Source organism: Solea solea, chromosome 9, assembly GCF_958295425.1.
Source record: "Solea solea chromosome 9, fSolSol10.1, whole genome shotgun sequence".
NCBI classification, from domain to species: Eukaryota; Metazoa; Chordata; class Actinopteri; order Pleuronectiformes; family Soleidae; genus Solea; species Solea solea.
Genome location: NC_081142.1, coordinates 2,757,593 through 2,777,777, shown reverse-complemented (window position 1 = coordinate 2,777,777; position 20,185 = coordinate 2,757,593). Strand labels below are relative to the sequence as shown.

General features: G+C 40.0%; 1 protein-coding gene across 5 annotated transcripts in view; it reads right to left on the bottom strand.

Annotated features, from left to right (window-relative positions):
• Nucleotides 1-20,185, bottom strand: part of lpp (LIM domain containing preferred translocation partner in lipoma) — a 153,738-nt gene that overhangs the window by 43,374 nt on the left and 90,179 nt on the right. For all 5 annotated transcript variants that reach the window (XM_058638050.1, XM_058638053.1, XM_058638054.1 and 2 more), the window contains one exon: nucleotides 1,373-1,469. In XM_058638050.1, the coding sequence (XP_058494033.1) occupies nucleotides 1,373-1,469 (97 nt within the window). The remainder of the gene's footprint in view (nucleotides 1-1,372; nucleotides 1,470-20,185) is intronic.

Sequence of the window (20,185 nt, the reverse complement as noted above, 5' to 3'; positions counted from 1 at the left end):
GATTTCAGAATGGCTTTTTGCACTGTGTGAAAGCAACAGACTTGTGCTTGTCTGCAAAGGCAAAGGTCTGCCACTGTCGGTGACACATGCATCAAACAGTGAGTCATGGGCTAATTTTAGCCACTTTGCTACTCTCACCTATAAATGCTACATTGTGAAGTGGCTGTTGTGTCAAAAGCACTAATGGTTGTGTATGTAGCAACATTTATAGCACAAACTACAATATTCTTAAGTTTTGTTTAAAGCACAAACACATGATTCATGCGGTATATAAAACTACAACATGGGTTTCTGTCGCAGTGTGGTGACAAGAAACAGGTGGTAGTGCACCTGGAGCAGGAATAGGCCCTTACGTTAGCCTGAAACTGAATCTCATAGCTATAATGGGGGTAGCTCAGTGCTGGAGCTAGTCCCTAGTCCGACGTGTCGACTTAAACCCAGGTTGCTCCTGACGGCTGAGCGGGCAGAATGTGAATGGGAATGAAAGATGAGTGCTAGAAAATGCACTGCACTGTGTGAATGGGTGTAAACTGTAATGTAAAGCCGTCATCAAGTGCTATATAAATGCATTTACCATATATCAGATAGATTAAGTCATGTAGGAATGGAAAGTGTCTCACAGTTTTTTAATGAAATTACTTAAAAACGGATATATTTTAAGTGACATTATGACAAAGACGTTTTGCTAATTTCCAAGTTCCAAGTGGCTGTATGCGCTAGGTGTTTATCTGACACAATTAACCAAAAAACCATTTAATTCCTATGTTTACTGGTGTGAAAAATAATAGGTTTATACTATAAAGTTAAAGTAATTATATATCTACCTCTCAGTAACAGCAGAGATAATGCTTCCTGGAGTGCTAATGCTAACAAAAGCCCTTGTGGTACTACCCACCAAGCTTGCGGTAGTAGCCCTTGTGTGCTAATGCTACCGAAAGCCATGATGCCACATAAGAGAAAACTAGCCGTCGTGCCTCATTACTTACCCACACAAATGTTAAAATGAAAACCATGGGAAACAGATTTAGGCTGAAAACTACCGCGGGACATTAAGCGTTTGAGCTTTTGTGTTGATATCACTCAGTCCTTTCAGAAGAAACATGCTAAAGGGCTTTTTTTTTTAATAGCAGCCATAGAGGGCTTGAAAAGCACATCAGTGAGGGCTCCATTCTGCCAGAGTGTCTGAAAATAAGTCATCACAATACAATCCAGCCGAATGTTGAGGGGAGTTTACTCACAGAGCACACAACAAACGTACCTTGATGAGAAGAGACGTGCTGTGCAATATTAAATGTGACATCTTTCACAATGATAAAAGGAACCTATCTATCATTCATTTAATCGTCTGTGCGGGTTAAGCGATCTGTCTTACCAAAATATTCCTCAGATGGGGGGTTGTCCATGTCAAAGAGCATCTTCTTGGTCAGGCGCTCCAGCTCATCTTCAGGGTGGGCAATGGGAGCACTGCTCTGAAAACCAGAGAAGAAAAAGTAAGGTCACAAAGCTAAAAAGTGCAATAATGGCTTTTTTAATTCACATAATCAGGCTCAAGTGACTCATATCTTATTTTTTCAGTTGATGCTTTGAATTAGAATTCATTTTATTTGCACACACTACAATTACTGATAGTGAGTGGGTAGCACCTAGACTGTACTATGAAGCTATGGGGTATTGGGTGCCTTGCTCAGGGGCACACCAGTCCTTTGAAACCTGCAACCCTCCCATTTGAAGCACTATTCCTTTCCTCTTGGCCAGAGTCTGCCCCCAAACTAACATTGTTTATGCTTGGTTTTCAAAACAAAAAGGTGTGTAATGTTAGGCGAATGTGATGACCACTACGCTTTTTCTGTAGTGCAGTCGTATCTACATAGAAATTCACTGCTAAATCAGACTCGAGTCTCTTCAGTATGTGGTCCTACATCAGATATATATCTGATTATGTTGCCATGAGTGAGAACGGTCATGTCCAAATCAATGCGACAATGGGAGTCTCAGAATTTATGCTCCGAAGAACCATCAAGAGGGAACTATGGATTAGAATCCAGAAGGATTAAGGAACGGGGAAAGAATGAGGATGAGAATAAAGGGCGAAAAATACTTTTTGCTGAGCATTGTCATCAACGACTTGCACCGACAGCACAGAACTAAAGCTAAATCTCACTTAACAATTTGCCGCAACAGCTTTCATTTACGCCCCATCTCCCCCTTCAATACCAAGTGGTCTCACAAATATATTGTCTGTTGTTGATGACACATGCAAAAAGGTACTAATGTATGCATAAGTGCTGTTTGAGTGGGCAGTCACATCCACAGGAAAGTCTGATGCAAGAGACTTATTGTTATGAATGTGAAACTCCAAATTTGAGCTGTAATGAATCAGAATTGAACAACATGGCTGGTGATCTGAAAGTCGGATAATATCCACAAATACCTGACTTGTATAACACAGGAAAATGCAGGATGTCTCAAGGTCAAACAAAACATGTTTCCTGTAATTAACATGCAGCGGGTAGACTTCAGTCTGCCTTTCTCCTCTGAGATATTTGACCCTGGCTCAGGCCCCAGTGGTGTGGAGCCCAGAAGGTTGAACATAACCTTCTGTGCAATTCAAGCATGTGGACAAAACTGTGACCCTGACTAATCCTTGTGTTTGGAAAATAATGATAACAGAAAGAAAGGGAGAGGGGGTGATGCATTAGAAGAAAGCTACTTTTGAAAGTCTTGAGCATCTGGGTCAGAGGTCAGGACATAGTCATTCAGACATACTCTGAGCACAAAAGATTTGAGTCATGTTGAGGCCTAATCTGCCAGATTTCAGAGGGATGACATAACTCTATGAAGATGTCTCCTCTTTTCTTTTCATGTGAGCCTGTGCTCCTTCTTATCATGCAGTCTCTGGCATCTGCCTGCTGTGCGTCTGTACGAGGCTGATGTGGTGCGCCTGACATTTTCTGCCAATCATTCGCTGAGCCGCAGTCTACAGCTGACCCCCCCTCCTCCCTAGCTCATGGCGCAATCCCCTCACAGGTATGCGAGTCCTTTACAAACACCCTGGAGGCCTGAACTTGACTCAATTCTTGCAGCATGGCCAAGCTTTTTCAGAAATCAGTGACCCTCAAGTGACCTTCTCCAAATCTGGGCTTCAGCCAGATCTTTACAATAGATTTGATTTTCAATAATGGAACGCAAGCCTAGATCTGAGCTGACCTTTGAGGTGTTCTTAATTGTGACATCTGGGACCTCGGAGAATGTTAGACACCTGTCTAGATTTGGACTAATTTATGTGCGGTTTAACTGTGGCACATGAAGGAATCAGACCAGTCAATAGGAGATTGAGTGAAAAATGTTTTTGTATTCAAAAGGAGAAATCCTATTGCAAGACTTGATGACTGAATTTTTATTAGCTGGACTCGTATGTATCGGAGCAGGTTTCAAATAACACATGTATTTGTTATAAGTGTTAAAGGGCCACTTCACTTGAAAAATATACAGTTTTTTTTTTACTAATTTCCAGAAATAAATGTGTTCTTCGATCATCAGACAGTGGATCTGAGAAAATGTCTCATTCCCACAACAACTGAGGAAGTTGGGGTTGAAAAAAATAAATGACATTGACAAAAAGTTGACGTCAAAGGCACTTCCTTCAAAGAAAACAAAAAACTTACTCTGCTTTTTACTGCGTTTAAATCTAATAAATAAATAAAAAAAACTGGTCAAATTGAATCCAACTCTGTAATAGAATGTGAATGAAACAAACAGCAGCATTATAATGATTTTAAGTTTATTCTTCATTTGACCAAGTAGGAAAAAAATGGTTGAAACCGCCCTTTAATGCAAACGTTTCATATTTGGTGAGAGAACACGTTCCACAGTGAACGAAGGAGAGTCTAAACTTCAGGATCACATCATGAAGTATTCGAAAGGTTTATTTCAGGAACATTCCGGACTGGTTGGATATTCCTCCGTTGTCATCTACACCACTACCTACATTTTTATTTTTTTTATTTTAATAACACACAGGGGTCAGTGGAGTAATATGTACACACGGCTGACTTCTGAAACGATAAAAGGAGTGCGCGATGTTGGTGGAGCTCAAAGAAAAAACTCCTGTTCTCAACACTCAGCTCATTATGCATGTGTTGTTCGCTTTGAGACAGTGAAGAGAATGATTTAACACCGTTAATCTTAGCTCCACATCAAAAGCAAATTGGAGAGGGAATGAAATGCTGCTATTACCAGAAACAGACTTTTGAGTTTAAGCTTCATTTAAACCTTATCCACTTTTTGACACCCCACAGCAATGCACTGCCAGAGAGTTTAAAGCACCTTGTTAGGGAGTCTTTTGTGACAGCACAGAATAATTTTTCACTTGAATAAGAGAAAGAAATTGCTTCCCTGCATGCTTTATGATTGCTTCACAGTTCCCGTTCAGCTTTTTTTAGAGGCATCAATAGTAACCATACAGCAGCTATAGATGTACGTGCTGCACACGTGATTTTTCAGTTATGCCTGGCTCACTTCAGTCAATTGTTTGCCTTCACCCTCAGGACACTCACTCGCAGTTCCATTGAAGTTAGCGCTTACATTGTGTGACTGGGTTAACTTTTCTCACTACATTGAGACTTACAGTTTCAGGTCATCTGCCCTCTGCTTTTTAATGGCAGAGAGGCTGTCACTTGTGATGCCGCTGAAAGACGTGCTGATGGACCATCAAGTGGCACCCGCCTGACAAAGGGTTGCCAGAGCTGTTTTTAAAAACAACAAAAGTGTCTGCGAGTGACCACAGTGTTGCTTGATGTAGCGTCACACTGAAAGGTGAGCAGAGTGTCAGATTTGATCATTGCCCAACTGCCACATCTATGAATAAAGCTGTGTGCAAGCCACCCACTGTGGAATTGGCATTGTGTCAGAAGTGATTAAGTGAGGAGTGGTGAGTGTGGGGTGGGCTCGGCGCATGCTCTCACCTGATGCCCTGACGGCATCGTGGTCCTGCTAAGAACCAAACCTTGGGCTCTGTCTTTCCTGAGTGAACAAGAGCGACAACCGTTTTCAGGGCATCTGAACCACCACCTTTGTCAAGTGCAAGTGGAACAAAGGAGGACAAATGAACAGGAAGCTGGTACTATTTGCATATCGTCACCTACTACGTGTAGAACAAAAGAAACACAGATTTGCAGGAGAGATAATGGATAAACAACATTAACAAGATAAGGGCAACGTTTCTGGATCCAGAAATTCATCCGATAGAGACAATCAACTCCCTCCTTCTATATGCACGTGACTTAATGCATACATAACAGCGTACCGGGTGTAGTGTGAGCAAAGCTACTGAGAATTGTTAAATAAAACGTTTAGATACTGTCCTAAAATGATTTATGAAGAAATAATTGACATGAAGCAACAGTTACCGGAAAAACTAAATGTAAGGAATATACACATTAAAATAAAATACAATGTTTTAATATGATGTCTGACTGGTGTATACACTTAGTTGTCATTTTGTTAGGAATATGAAGGTAAACAACCTTCATAAGTATAAGTTAACTCAAATATGACACAAATTTATATTATTACAATAATAAAATTATTGCTGGATATGGACGTTATTGTCTTCTGGCTAGTTGTATTTATTTCTCCTTCACTGTTGAAGCCATCTGCATCAGTCATATCTATAAAAACCTACTCGGTTCTTTTCTGTTTTCTACTTTCTGTTGTTTGAAACTGTCTAAAATGTTGTAGAAGCATCAGACGTCCTCCAAATTAGCCATATTGTTTGCTGTTGAACCTGCATCCCGGTTGCCAATAGAATAACATCAAGACTTACAGTGAAGGGACGTCAATATAAAGATGTTTTTTCTTCCAGCATTCCACTGTGTAATCACTTTTACAATCACAATGACAAGGTTAAATCTAACAGTTGACCATTTCTGCTTTAAATCCTCTCAAATTAACTGTGATATCAATACAATCCTCGACTGTAACTTCTACTGAGCTTAAATCATAAATTACGAAAGGCACACAACTTCTGTGACCATTACCGCATAAACAAGTGTCACCAGGCGAGTTAGCGACTTTACCTGATTGCGATCTCGTTGTCAGCATCTGTACAACGTCACGTCTGAGAAGTGTAAAAGTACCAAAAACTCACCGAGTCAATATCTCAAGAGTTACCTTGGCTGTTTATGTTTGCACATAAACGTTAGTCACTTTATTCTCTTGGTGTGTGCATGGACAGGGGATCAGGTTCTGGTCTGTCTTGGACTCAAACAAGGCTGTCTTTTCTCTCCTAAAATGATGTCCAGGAGTTGCAGTATCACTGTGGTTTATATTTCCACACACAAAACAAGAGGAGACTCCACATTCATACGCTCATGAGCTGCATCTTCATATTTACACCAGTACATTTGTTTTTGTGCAGGGTTCAGAAGACATGAGCAAAGACAAAGAGACAAACAGCACAAACCACTGAGCGGAAAGTGATAACCAGATGGGAGGAAAGTAAAAGCACAGTGGAGAGTGCCCGGTGAAAGACAACTGCAAAACAACACTAATCTGTGCTTGAAAAACCTGCACTCATCTCTCTATCAGTGAGCTTCTGCTCTACCTCCTGGAACAAAACAGGAAATGCAACAAAAACAATTGTCTTTTCTTTTTACAATAGCTTAGTGATTCCTGCATGATCAGCACAAACCTAAGGACGACATAATCACACAAACGCACATGTATCCACAGATTAAATGATGATGGACTTTACAATACCAAATGCACGTAAGTGTCGATAGAACAGCGGCTTTTACTCAGGCCTTTAAAAGAGAGGCTTTACTCGGCTCACAATCTAACATTCTGGCTTTTTGTCTCCTTAAATCCCAGCGGTATTATTTGAAACGGACACAGAGCCTTTAAAAAGGAAACGGCTTATTAGAAGTAATACCAGTAATAATTAAAACAAGAGCAAATGGACGATTGCATTAGTTAGGGTTCATGAGGCACTGACATTTTTTATTGGATTTGGGGGAGAGAGAGAGAGGAGAAAAAAAAGCTTTTATTGCCATAACACTGAGAGAGTGATTACAGCAGCTTAGGCCACTTCGTTTTAGCAAAACAATGAAAGGATTTCTGGATCAGACGCAGCATGCTTTCACTGTGTGTGTGTGTGTGTGTGTGTGTGTGTGTGTGTGTGTGTGCGTGTGTGGAGAGAGGGGTCTTCAGCATGCCGTGTGTCTAGAATCAAACATAAGGGTTAAGCACTCGAAGATGCGGTTGGAAAATGAGTGCACTAAGAGCTATCAATTTAAAGAGGACGGCTCTATTATACTGAGCAAGCAGGGAATTGTTTTCACCCGTGTGTGTGTGTGTGTGTGTGTGTGTGTGTGTGTGTACTCCTTTTACTTTGTGTAAACTTTTAGGACTTTTTAAGATCAAGTACAAACACTCTTTTTTGTACAGTAGTACTCATCAGGATCAAAGCCTGGTCCTGGCTGCGGTTGAAATTAAGATTGAGATGTTAATTGTGGGTATAGGTTAGGTTAGCGTTAGGCATTTACTGGTTATAGTGAGGTTAAGGGATATGTAGCGGGGTGTGAGGACAAATTCTATCTTTGCGAGGACATCTCACAACTTTAAAGGACTTTTAAAGAGAGTTAAGACTTGGTTTAAGGGTTACAATTGGGTTTATATTAGGGTTAAGGATTTTGGAATCATGCTTTGTTCAGGCTGTCCAAATGAATGGTGTGTAAGGGATTGGCTGAGCAAATGTATGTGTGTGTGAGTTCCATTTTCTAAGAACATGTGTCCGGATATCCATTTGAACTTGGCAGGGAAAGCTCAACCTCTAATATTAAAAACATGCCTGACAGCCTCGATGTGAAATAATCGCCACGTGGTCCAGCAGAGGCTGCGGAGGACGCCAGCAATGAACTGTCCTCCTGAGTGGACAGTCATGACACCAGAGCTTTGGAAAAGCAGGATGAGAAAGTGTTTCTGGTGTTTACACCATAGATGGCACAAATGGCACAAATGGCACAAATCTGCAGACTCAGCTGCAAGGTTAGCTGTGAGGTGGCATCACAGAGGAGTGGTGCAAGTGACAGCCCTCCTTCTGGGTGAAGCAGAGAACCTTTTTTTGACGTATGTGCCTATGTCTGTCACATTATAGTCCACCTCACATGGCTCCTGTCGAGACAACGTCATTGTGACGCAGCCGTGCTCTTCAATATTGACCTTTGACAGCAGCAGATAACTGTGATTCATTCCTATGAGTGACCTGAAAGAGCTGAGAGTTCCATTCATGATAACAGAAGGGAAAACTAGGGTGATGTCAAGATGCCTCTCTGAGCAGCATTAAGGACCGAGTGGATATTTCACTTCAAACATAAGAAGTCTGTCTGAAGGAAGAAAAAAAACACTCGCGGGAAAGTTGCTTTGTCATTTTTCTGGCAGCTGAATGTTTAATTTAAGAACCTGTTAAGTCTGTGAGAGGAATCACATGTTCGTGGCTTTACGTAATCCAGTTGATGAATTTTCTGCTCGCAATGTTAAACGGGTTATGAGTAATCTGTAATGCATTACACTTGGAGAGGAATCATCGCCGCGCTGCAAATGGAGCTCAAGGCCACCTTCTGAGGAGGCACAGATAAAGTATACATTCTCTGCAAACAAAATAGGTCATGCCGTTTCAGCTCCAATTAAATGCAGGGGGAAAAAAATAACAGTCGACTGTAGAGCAGCTGTGTACAGAGCAGCCGACGCTAATTAAAAATTAACCTTTTCCACAAATGACATTTTCCACAGCCATTCAGATCTCATGCTGTAAAAGAGAATTCACATAAAGGGATGGATTTCAGAGCATTCACCGGCGTGTAATGTACGTAGAGGGGCCTTTCAGTGTTTGGAAGATTGTGCGTGAGTAAGAAACTGGGTCATCTGTTAGGAGCTGACACATCCCCCTGCAAACAGACATTTGAAAATCTGAGTGTGTGTGTGTGTGTGGGGGGGGGGGGGGGGGGGCAGGGTGCCACGAGCAATGTGAAAACAACAACAACAAAAACAAATGACTGCACAAATTGTTGGGTCGGAGATAAAACTTATTTGGCATCTATTTGTCTACCACTACAATGCAAAACACTGCTTTACAGAGGATGCAGGTTTCCCTGCTGTTTCCTCGTGTGGTAACACAGACCTATATTTAAACGCATGTGGTGTACATAATGAAGATTCATACAGGTTATGTCTTCAAATCAATGTATTGGCAACATGCACTTCCCTTCTGCAGCACGCAGTGTTGTCCATCTCCTGTGTAATTTTGCCTCCGAGGCAAACCATGATATATTCCCGTCCTTTCCACCTCAGCAGCCAAATGGTTTAGGTGAATGACACCCTGAAGGAAATCTCTTGACCAAACACTACCACTAAATAGGACCTGGAAACACAGAGAGCCTGATCCACCTACAGACTCTTCCTTGATGAGAGAAAATGTTTAGAAAGTGCACACGTTTCATGGAGGGAGAGCCAGGAAGCGGATAAGAGCTCCTCTGTGGACAGAGGTGGATGTTGAGACGGTCGAGAGGAATCCAGCCCCAGCAGGACTCCAGCAACAGAGAGAATGTGTTTATGTGCAGGGAGGTGTTGACCCTGACAGGAGACCATGTCCGGGTGGAGCCAGCAGGGGCCACTGTTTATGCAGGTGGGTTTTCTAACAGAACCAAGATGACTCAATCTATTCCTCCCTGTGAATACTTTTTGTGATTTACTCACACAACCAAACAGTGTCTCTCAGTTGACAAGAGCTTTTTAATTAACCAAAGGAACCTGATTATGTTAGTTCTTTAAATAAATCTTGTGATTTTTTTCCACACTCAAAACAAGGTGTAAATACAAAAAATTCAGTGTAAATGCAACGCTCCTGAATAATTAATTGTTTACAAATCAGAATGCAAGTTGAAACATCGCAATTAGCAAATCAGAAAGGCTAGAATTTAGGACATAACATGACTCAGCACATTTGACCTGTCAGGTCATTTCACAAATCCAAAACATCCTCATCTCATCTATTATTTTCATATTCAACAAGCATCAATAACACAGTCACAGCTTATATGACATTTGTTGGATTTTTGATTGACGCCAATTAAAAATCTAATACATGCACTAATACAGGCAGTTCATATTTCTAAAGATCCAGTGTGTAAGAATAGTGGCGTGTTTTCACTCACACACAGTACCTGGTACTTTTTTTGGAACCTGCTCTATGTTCCGAGCGAGCTGAGCTGATTCTACGCGTGACGTCGTCAGACTGACGAGTGTCGTTACAGGAAGAGGCACAAGAATCAAAGGCAACAATTCCCAACTGTAGATGAGTTAAAAATTGAGTTAATCTCCAACGTTTAGCAACGAAATCTTCTCAATTAATAGTGAAACTTCAGTTTCTCTGAACCCTTCCTTTCCCTAAAACACCAGAGAACTACAGTGGCCTTCACATAGCAGAAATGATGTAAACACTCTCCTTCTTCTAATTCTTCTTCTTCTAATAATAATAATAATCCCAGCAGGACTCTCTTTCACAACTCCCCATACTTCCACTCTCTTTGCTGTTTCCCCTTTTATTTTGATCGGAATCTTGCGGTCAAAGCCATTCTGGTATGTCCATTCAGGCTGCTGTAGAAACATGTCAGCTCAAGATGCCGGGCCTCCATAAAGCAAAACCATTGCCTAAAGAACAAGGTCACGTAAAAGGCTTTTTCTATTCTGCACTTACCACAACACAACCATAGTATTTCCAATTCCTGCCACTCTTAAAAGTTATTATTTGATGCTGCACACTAAGTTTTCTATTACCCAGTGAATACTGAACTGAAGCTCGACATTAAACAAAATATATCGTGTGTCAGATGAGGTTCCCCTAATTTGTTCAGCCCTACTTCTATAATACAGGGACTATATAAAGGAATTTCCTGTTTTTCGGAAACATAAAGTGAAAAAAGTGGGTTATAACTGTCACCCAGCGAGCCACAGATTCATAAAAGACCTGCATTTAAGGAATGATAAATGACTGCAGAACACATCTGCATCCCTTCACTACAGGCCAGAGAAGAGGAAAAGCACACAGACCTCCCTCACACATTTCACATTGCTGGGGCTCACTGAACTGCGATGACAGCTATCGATCCGGCCAGTTATTTACCAGCTGTGCAGGTTGTCTCATTGGGGGCCGGCTGAGAGCAGGGTGGCAGACAGGGCTATTATTTATCAGCAGTTATGTGACAAACACTTGTGATCTTCTGAGGGTTACCACCGACTGAATGAACCGGACAATCAACAGCTATTAACAAAAACCCCCAATGGGAATAAAAAGCCCTTTATGTCTAAGTGAGAACAACCATGAAGAGTATTTCTTGTCTTGATTGTCTTAATTCATTTATTTCTGCTCAGTTTTTCCTGCTATAAAACAGCAGAACTGCACCTGTACACGAGTCGGGATTAAAGCTATGGTCTGCAAGTCTAGAAGAGCTAGCAACGGAAACATCTCAGCCTCTTCTGTAGGCCCTTTTGTCAAAGCCCCGCCCATAAGACACTGGACGTCATTGGCTGTCAAGGAACTGTGAATTCTGGCTTCACTTTCTCTGCTATTTTTCCAGGACCGGCTCACTTTAGCGACACATGCCTCTCTCTGACTTTCTATTAAGACTCAGACAAGTTGGTTGGTGACAGATACTCATCAAGGAAAAATCATTTCATTCAGAGTCATGCCATGCACTCAGAAAGAAATGATTTTTCTTTTTATGCTACCCAATTATAAGAGCTTTTTTTTTTTTTTTTTTTAATCGTCTGTTTTGTTGTTGTTTTGATGGTATGAACCGTAGCTTGATTGCTAGAAAATGAGACAGAGGTGTTGCTTGGGAATTTTCACCATTACCGTCCGCCGCCACCTACAAAAGATACTCATGAACCCATTTTTTATTGTGCGTTCTAGCAGAATTATTGAGGGTCTAGATGTTTTAGACAAAACAGTAACACATTGTATGTTAGTTGTGAGAAGTGATGCAGCACAACATCTGAGTTAAGTGGGCCGCTTCTCTTGTTTACATTCTCAATTGTGTTACTCTGCTCGCTGGCTCATTACCACCACCAACTGTTGAATAGCCTGAAACCACTGGCACAAACATATGCTGTGCAGTGCAAACACAATGTGATCATAAAAAGCATTAGCCATTAAAACCTCCACACTGATACTTTAAAGCAACGCAATACAAGTTTAGTTTAGAGTGTGAAAAGGCAAGTGAGCCCAGCACGTTTAAGAGTAACACTTATTTTTATTGTCAATGAATTGATTGGTTGTTTGGTCCTTTAAATGTCAGAAAAAGGTGGGACATGTGAGTTTATTTATCATCATAGAGGAGAAAAGAAACCAGTAAATGTTCACATGTAAGAAGCAATTAATCAGTTATCAAAATAGTTGGTCATTTTTTTTTGTAGCAAATTAATGAACATATAATCGATTAACTGTTACCAAGAATCAGCTTTCATTCAGCAGAAATATTTACACAGTGCAGCTTTAATAGTCCAACCATAGGTTTTCCACATCTTACAGTAAATATTATGGTATTATTGTATAATATAATATTTTTGTACTGAAGAGTTTGTCATTAACACTAATGAATAATTGAAAATCTCTGCATTAATGAATTCTTTAATTAAAGCAGGAGTCCACTTATGGTTTTAACAAATAAAAGCTCATTTAAATAAATACAGTGACATTATGGAGGTTTTTAATGATTGCAATGCTCCTTATTTCATCATAAATGGCTAATAATAAAAGTTTCCATGTATGTACAGGCCAGACCACAACAAATGGTATACGACACTGACCATTAATCATTGTAACATGAAACCATTTGTATTTATTGCCCTTGTTATCCTTAATGGGCTTAATCTCTTTTTCATGTGGCTTGTGACTGTAGATGCGTTGGAGATTTGTCACATCTCAAGCCTGGGAGCAGCTACTGGAGGGGAGCTTTCATAAGGGCTGCCATGAGAGAGTGAAATATAAGAAGATCCACGTTCCATCACTGACCTCAAGGATCAGGTCAAGTGAACTGACATCAAGTTTGCAAAAAAGGGGTCTGGTTTGGTAACCAGATTCCATGTGGACCACCATGAAACTCCGTGTGACACCCAACAACCTGGTCGTAAGCCCTGCAATGATGACATCCACTCGTCTGCACAGGTGCAAGGCCAGCAGAATCCAGATGATCATCTGGATTCCAATGTCACACAGTGAAGTTATAAGTCAGCTGATGTGAACTGACAGTTGGAACATTAGAAGAACAGTGAGGGGATTCAGCTACTACTTAAGTTACTAATGAGGATGGATTTTAGTGAACATTATTTTAGATTTTTATATAAATGACAAGTACCTTTATGTAATTGATGAGTGTTTTGGATCTGCACTACTACTAGCCTGGCTACTCACCAGACTGCATCTCAATCTCATTTATGAGTGAGAGCTTCTGCTCCTTTTTTCGAGATAACTTTCACTTTCGATATCTGGCAGTTATTCAACCATTCACGAATTACGGTACGGAGAAGCTGACGTCACAAATGCGGAAGTCCTGAGGGCTACTGTAATGACAAGTATATGGGCGCAAGGCTCTATTTCTCATATTTCACAAACTGTCTAGGAGTTACAGTAATGAGAAGTCCGCATGCCAAGGCTTAAGTCAGAGTCTGGACAGGGTGCAGTAAACTTCCACCTCCAAGAGACGTGACCAACAAACATGCATCGAAACAATTTGTATGCCATTTGACAGACGTATAACCAGACAGACGAATAATTCCGATGCTGTGTGCAGAGCGACTGAAAACTTGTCAACAAATGTGCTTGCTGTAGTTTTCTAGGAGCGATGGATGTCTAGTAATGGCGTCTAATGACTTTTGCCTGGGGAAACTCAGTGGAGCAAGTCGCTCAATTTAAAATGGAGACAACAGCCAAATCACACGACAGCTGCTCTTCGGTGTTCACCATGTTGATGATGTATACAAAAGCTGCTAGACATTGCTTCTCTCTCGTCATCATGTTAAGCCTGTCTCCAGAACCCATTTGTGATTGGTTACCTCATTGAATACGGCGTCCTCACCAGACATGAATGCAGAGCAAAAGCAAATTGCTGGAATGTTAGAGTTCAACCAGACTAGATCTTCGTCTGTGTCTGTGTGACTGGTCACTCCTGTATGAGATGGCTTCTCACTGTCAAAATCTCTTTGCCTAATGCAGTGTTTCTGCAAACTTCTAATCCTGGTCCCTGAGGAGCCAGGATTACAGGTTTCCCTGCTCCAACACACCTGATTCAAATGAATGGGTCGTTATCAGGCTTTTGCAGAGCTTGAGGACGAGCTGACCATTTGAATCAGGTGTGTTGGAGCAGGGCAACTTCTGAAACATGCAGGACAGTCTAATGTCAACTGTCTACTGTCATGCATTTATCAGTTCCTCTTGCATATGGACCCATCTTCTGATTAAGACGTGTGAAATGTTTGTTTACACTTTCACATCACTTTTTTTTGTCTCAAATTTTAGTCAACAGAGAGGACCGTGGCTCACAGCAGTGTTGTCCCTGTGTGACGTCACCCATCAGCATGTTAGCTGCCAAATGTATGCCTTCATATTGCAGTTTAGTCAACCCCATTTCGGTTTTTAAAACCACAGGAAGCAACGGGGCGGATCTTACGGAGCGTGTAAGGTCTCACCATTGGCCACGTTTCAATCACACTACAGCTCTGCTTTATTGTCTATTTGACTCTAAATGAGGCCACCATTTACAAAATGGACACCACGCTCTACTGAAGAAGATCAAAAACTAATGATTGAGACCATAAACAGGAAAATGTTTAATTATGTCATAAATCAAGTGAAATGTAGGCTAATTTTCTCATAGGCACAAATAAAAGCAGACTTGCCTCCTGATGGCCACTCAAAATATTACAGGTTTCAAGTATGTCCATAGACTATAATGTATATTTGCTGTGTAAAAATATAGAGAAACTATAGACAAGTTAACTCACCAATGGCCCTTTAAAAAATATTTCTAGGCTGCTGTCACGGAGGTCTTACACCTCACAGATTCTGTTCCAGGCTCACTAGTTAATCACTACGCCCAACTCACTATTGATGTTTTGCAAACTCACAGAAACTGAGAGTTTGCAAAACAGCAGCAACAGAATCATCATGCACATCCCCACCTGGCATCTGCTGCAGCATTAAAGGCATGATAATGATCTGACTGAAGTCAGTTTGTGTTTACTGTGTTTACAGATGGAGTCAACGTGATTGACCTTCTGCTGTGGTCTTCATTACATAGATATATTTATTTTAATCAAAGACTGCATTACACATGACATACTGTATATCAAGATGGTGGTGGTGGTGACCATTTGTCAGGGGTCATTGGTATGCATGAAGTATTTTAGTGAGTAACTGAATGAAACCGTCATCGTCCATTATCCATGATCTTAAAGGGGCAACAGTATCAAGACACTGGTGAGGACACCTAAAGCTGGTGTTGTGTTGTGTTATATTCACCCTGAGTGTAGATTAACATTCGCTTGATACCATCTCCTTTGTGCCAGATGATGCCAGTATGAATCCATACCAATATACCCTTGCCAGTATGAATCCATACCAATATACCCTTGAGTATCTATTGATACCAACGTCAACCTTGACTATCTATTTATCCCAAATATCTATTGATACCAATATTACAACCATGAGTATCTATTGATCCCCAATATCTATTGATACCAGTATTACAACCTTGAGTATCTATTGATCCCCAATATCTATCGATATCAACATTACAACCTTGAGTATCAATTGATCCCAATATCACAACCTTGAGTATCTATTGATACCAAAATCACAACCTTGAGAATCAAGTGATATCAATATTACAACCTTGAGTATCTATTGATCCCGGATATCTATCGATATCAACATTACAACCTTGAGTATCAATTGATCCCAATATCACAACCTTGAGTATCCATTGATAACAAAATCACAACCTTGAGAATCAAGTGATATCAATATTACAACCTTGAGTATCTATTGATCCTGAGTATCTATTGATAGCAACATTACAACCTTGAGTATCTATTGATAACAATATCAGTGTTTTACCTCTTTTTATAACTTAGCTGTTACTATGACATCATCATAGTACGGATGCATTTACCACCAAAACTATCACCAAACTATTACAAAGGAAGATTTCGATTAATTGTTCAGCCCTTCTCCAAATGGAAACATAATTTACAAAACTGACATCACATTCTATTGGACAAGACCCCAAACTAAAGATTAAGACCATTAATTCCTCAGAAACATGTTTAACGATATGACAAATAGACTGTGAAGTAGATTCATTTCCGTAGTTACACTGTGCAATAAGTTTTATACCATGACAATGAGCTCAAAATATGTTTAATTTTCCAGCGCTAATCTTGTGCTTTTATTCATGTTTATTATTTTTTATTGCATTTGTATTATTATTAATGACTAAATCTTAATTTATTCTCAGTATATGTGGTTGGGTGTGAGTGTTGAGCTGTTAATTTTGTAAAACTAAACAAAGAGCACACAATAAAACTCAAAGGCAGTAAAATCTACAACATGTGTCCTGTTTGTGTCGGTCAAACTATATAAATGGTGACAACCCCAAAAATAAAATGCACTGTGCATTATGGAAGTAAGATATTTGTTTTACTTCACTTACTTTGAGGTAAAAAAAAAGAGGGAATCATTCAATTGTGCTTCTTCCTCTAATTGTGTTTTCTTGAATCGTTTAAAAGGGAAAAAGACAGAATTGTAAAAGCAGAGTCACTTTGATGTGAGTGGGTGTGATTTTGTTTCCCTAACAGTCATTGAGTTTGTAATTGCACTGTAGAGACAATATCATTGAGATATAACTGCAAAGAAGATGTTATTTTGAGGTGCATTGGTTGCAGAGACACAGTCTTCCTTCAGGGGTGTCATTTTTTTTCTGGACACTCCAGTATACGCACTAATTTAGCAGACTTTGTGCAGCAAACAAAGAAATATGATGAATATGATGGGAATTAAAATGGCTTCTTCGACTGTGCTTTATCAAAAATAGAAGTATCTTTATGGAATGTGAAATAATCATTCATTTCTCTTTTGTGCAGCCAGGGGGAAATGGTGTGGATTGTTCACTATAAATAAAGGAGTGCACAGAAATGATGTGGATGTGCCTTCAATGCTACGTTTTATTTGATGCAGTGAAATAAATGAAAAACAGATCAGTGGGTCAGAGGAAGGTTGGTGACTGCATTAAATCACTGATCTGAACTGAGCTGCTTTAAAAGGCTTCCAAGCAGGGACATTGTGGGGATACCAGAATGTCAATATATGGCTTAAAATATCCACTTGTTTGTTGTGTGAAACAAAATGCTAAATGGTTCAAGGTGCATCTATGCGCGGAGTTGTCGATATCATCTTCATCTAGTTTAAGCCCAAGGCTCTCACTTTGTAGTTACACGTGGAAACGCTGCACCGCGACAAGAATGTGCTCTGGAAATCTATCGTAGAGTTAGTAATCCTGCACTCAGCCGGCAAAGCTTTTTTTAGGAGCCGCACGTAGTTCGTGAGTTTGAGGTGGCTGGGGTCAATCACCTGAGGAGGGGACATGATGTAAAGACAGCAAGAGTTCACACCTGATTGTCTTTCAAAGCATAAATAGAAATGTCACTCATACACATGAGGTACCAGCTCCATAAAATTACTTTTAGATGGATGCAGAGAGGAGGAAAAAATGAAACATGAGTCTATTATCAGTGGGAGTTCCCAGGTATTGGACCCAAAATTGTCCGTCAATGTCAAATCCTTTATTTTTCTTTCTTTCTTCTTTCATTCCATATTTCTATGTAACCCTGGGGGCATATTTTTAACTGACAGGTAATATTAAAGACAATTGATGTGCATGTCTTTCCTAGTCTACTGAAGTCTTTTTGGTTATGTCTTGTCTTGTTGATGGTGAATTAGATGCCAAAGAATGTCATTCACTTGAATTGACCTGGTCCCAGAATATCTAACAGTCATGTCTGGCCTGGGTGCCTTATCTAATAATGTCAAAAAAAAGAGCCTATGATTTAGAGGTGACTTATGGTCTGAGACCCCCTTCTTCCACTGGTCAAAAACTCACTAACGCCCTGAAGTATCTGGCTTTTGTCTGCATTTTTCAGCTCTGATGCAACGTTACGAATTGCACCATTTAGGCAGTGTTCTCTAATTGCTGCTGAGTTTGAAAAAGAAAATACTTAAGTGAAAAATAAATGTGCAATTACAGTGAGATAAGCTTGGTTTCCATTAAGATACTGTTCATTTTTACTTCCATTTCAAAAACAACTGTTAAAAGTTCCCATTCACTGTAGAATAGATTGAGAGTTAGTTCACCTAGTCAAGCAATGGGCGGCACAAAAGTCTGGGTCACCACAAAATAATACAAGAGCGGCGAGCAGGATTAAAAACTGTGATGGAAAAAGCATGTTTATGCTGCTTATACCTTTTACCTATCATCGTAGTAATATTTGCTTCTCGCACCAAGTCGAAGACTGTTGTGGTTTCCTCACTTTCTTCCTCTCGACCACCATCTCTGCTGTTACAACTATTTTTTTTACAGAGACTGAGGTCACGTGATTTTTGTGACACTGAAAACGACTCACTGGTGGAAAAAAGCTGAAAAGTTTACCTGCTAATTTTGTCGCTCAGGTGACTTTAGGGGTGCAGTCTTGTTTCAGTGAGACGGTGTTTCCTCTAAAACTGTGGTGGCTCCCCAGAGTCTAATTTTCCCTCATCTGGAGGTGTGAGGAAAATATACATAAACTAAAATAGAGTCATATTTGATGGTCTGATATTTGAAGCCTCATATCAATATATGGCAAATACCCTACCCCAAACAGTCTCATAATAATCTTTTTTATTATTGTTATTATTATTATTTTTTTACATTTTTCACAAAAAAGATCTGTGAATTAATGCGTGTCTTCTTCTGTGGACACTAGAGCTGCAGCTAACATGTATTTTTATAAATCGATTCATCTGTCGATCATTTTCTCGATTAATCGGATCATCGTTAAAATGTCAGAAAACGTTAAAAATGTTGATCAGTGTTTGTCGAACCTGGAAATGATGAGGTTCTCAAACGTCTTGTTTTGTCCACAAACCAAAATGATTCACTTTTAATGATTTCTTTCTTATCTGGAGAAAATAAACAAACATTTAAGAAGCTAAAACAAGCAGAAATCTTGTTTTAATAATGAAGAAAGCTTCACCACAGTGTGTATTATCTTATTTTAATTATTATTAACTATTATTACTTCTATAGTTAAGAGGTCAATTTATTACTGGTGAGAAATATTGCTTATTTATGAATATATATGCAATGTAAATATAAATACAAAATGTTGCATTATGCCCATTTAATTAGCCATAAAAGGGAACTGGTAGTCATTTATTTTATACAGATCATATTTTTATGTTTACAAGTAATAGAATTATGCCTTGTGTAGATTTTTGAATGTGTTGCTCCTGGTATTCAGTTATAAATAACATTTCCCGCACTAGTTATGGAGATGAATATGTGTTTATGCCATAGTGATAGTGCCATATGGAAATGCTCTTGTCCAGGTCAAAGGGCACAGTGGCCAAGACTGGAAGGCAGAGAAATGTCAAATATTCAAACATGTTTGACAGTTGAAACCATCACTGACCTTCGAGGGGAGGCTTTAACAGTTCAAAATAATCCTCCCCTGCCAAACGTCACTCAAGATCAGCCATAATACAAGTCATCATCCAGCTTAGCTTCCGTCCCACTTCGGGAAAGACTGAAGAGACTCGTGGAAATGTGCGTGTTAACCGGGAGCCACTTAGTTAGTTTCACAACAGACATCAAACACCGGTGGATTTGGGTAATTGAGCGTCCTCGGAGCCTGTTGATGTTTTCCTACCTCCACGTTACATGTGAGGAGGAACACGTTTGTGGTCTGTGTGTGTGCTGAGTGACAGAAGGGGATGTGGGGGTAACATGGAGGGCAGCAGGAGCAAGAATTTCATCATCTTGGACTTCTAATGACACTGACCCTCTATGAATGCACTCAATTATATAAAGCATCT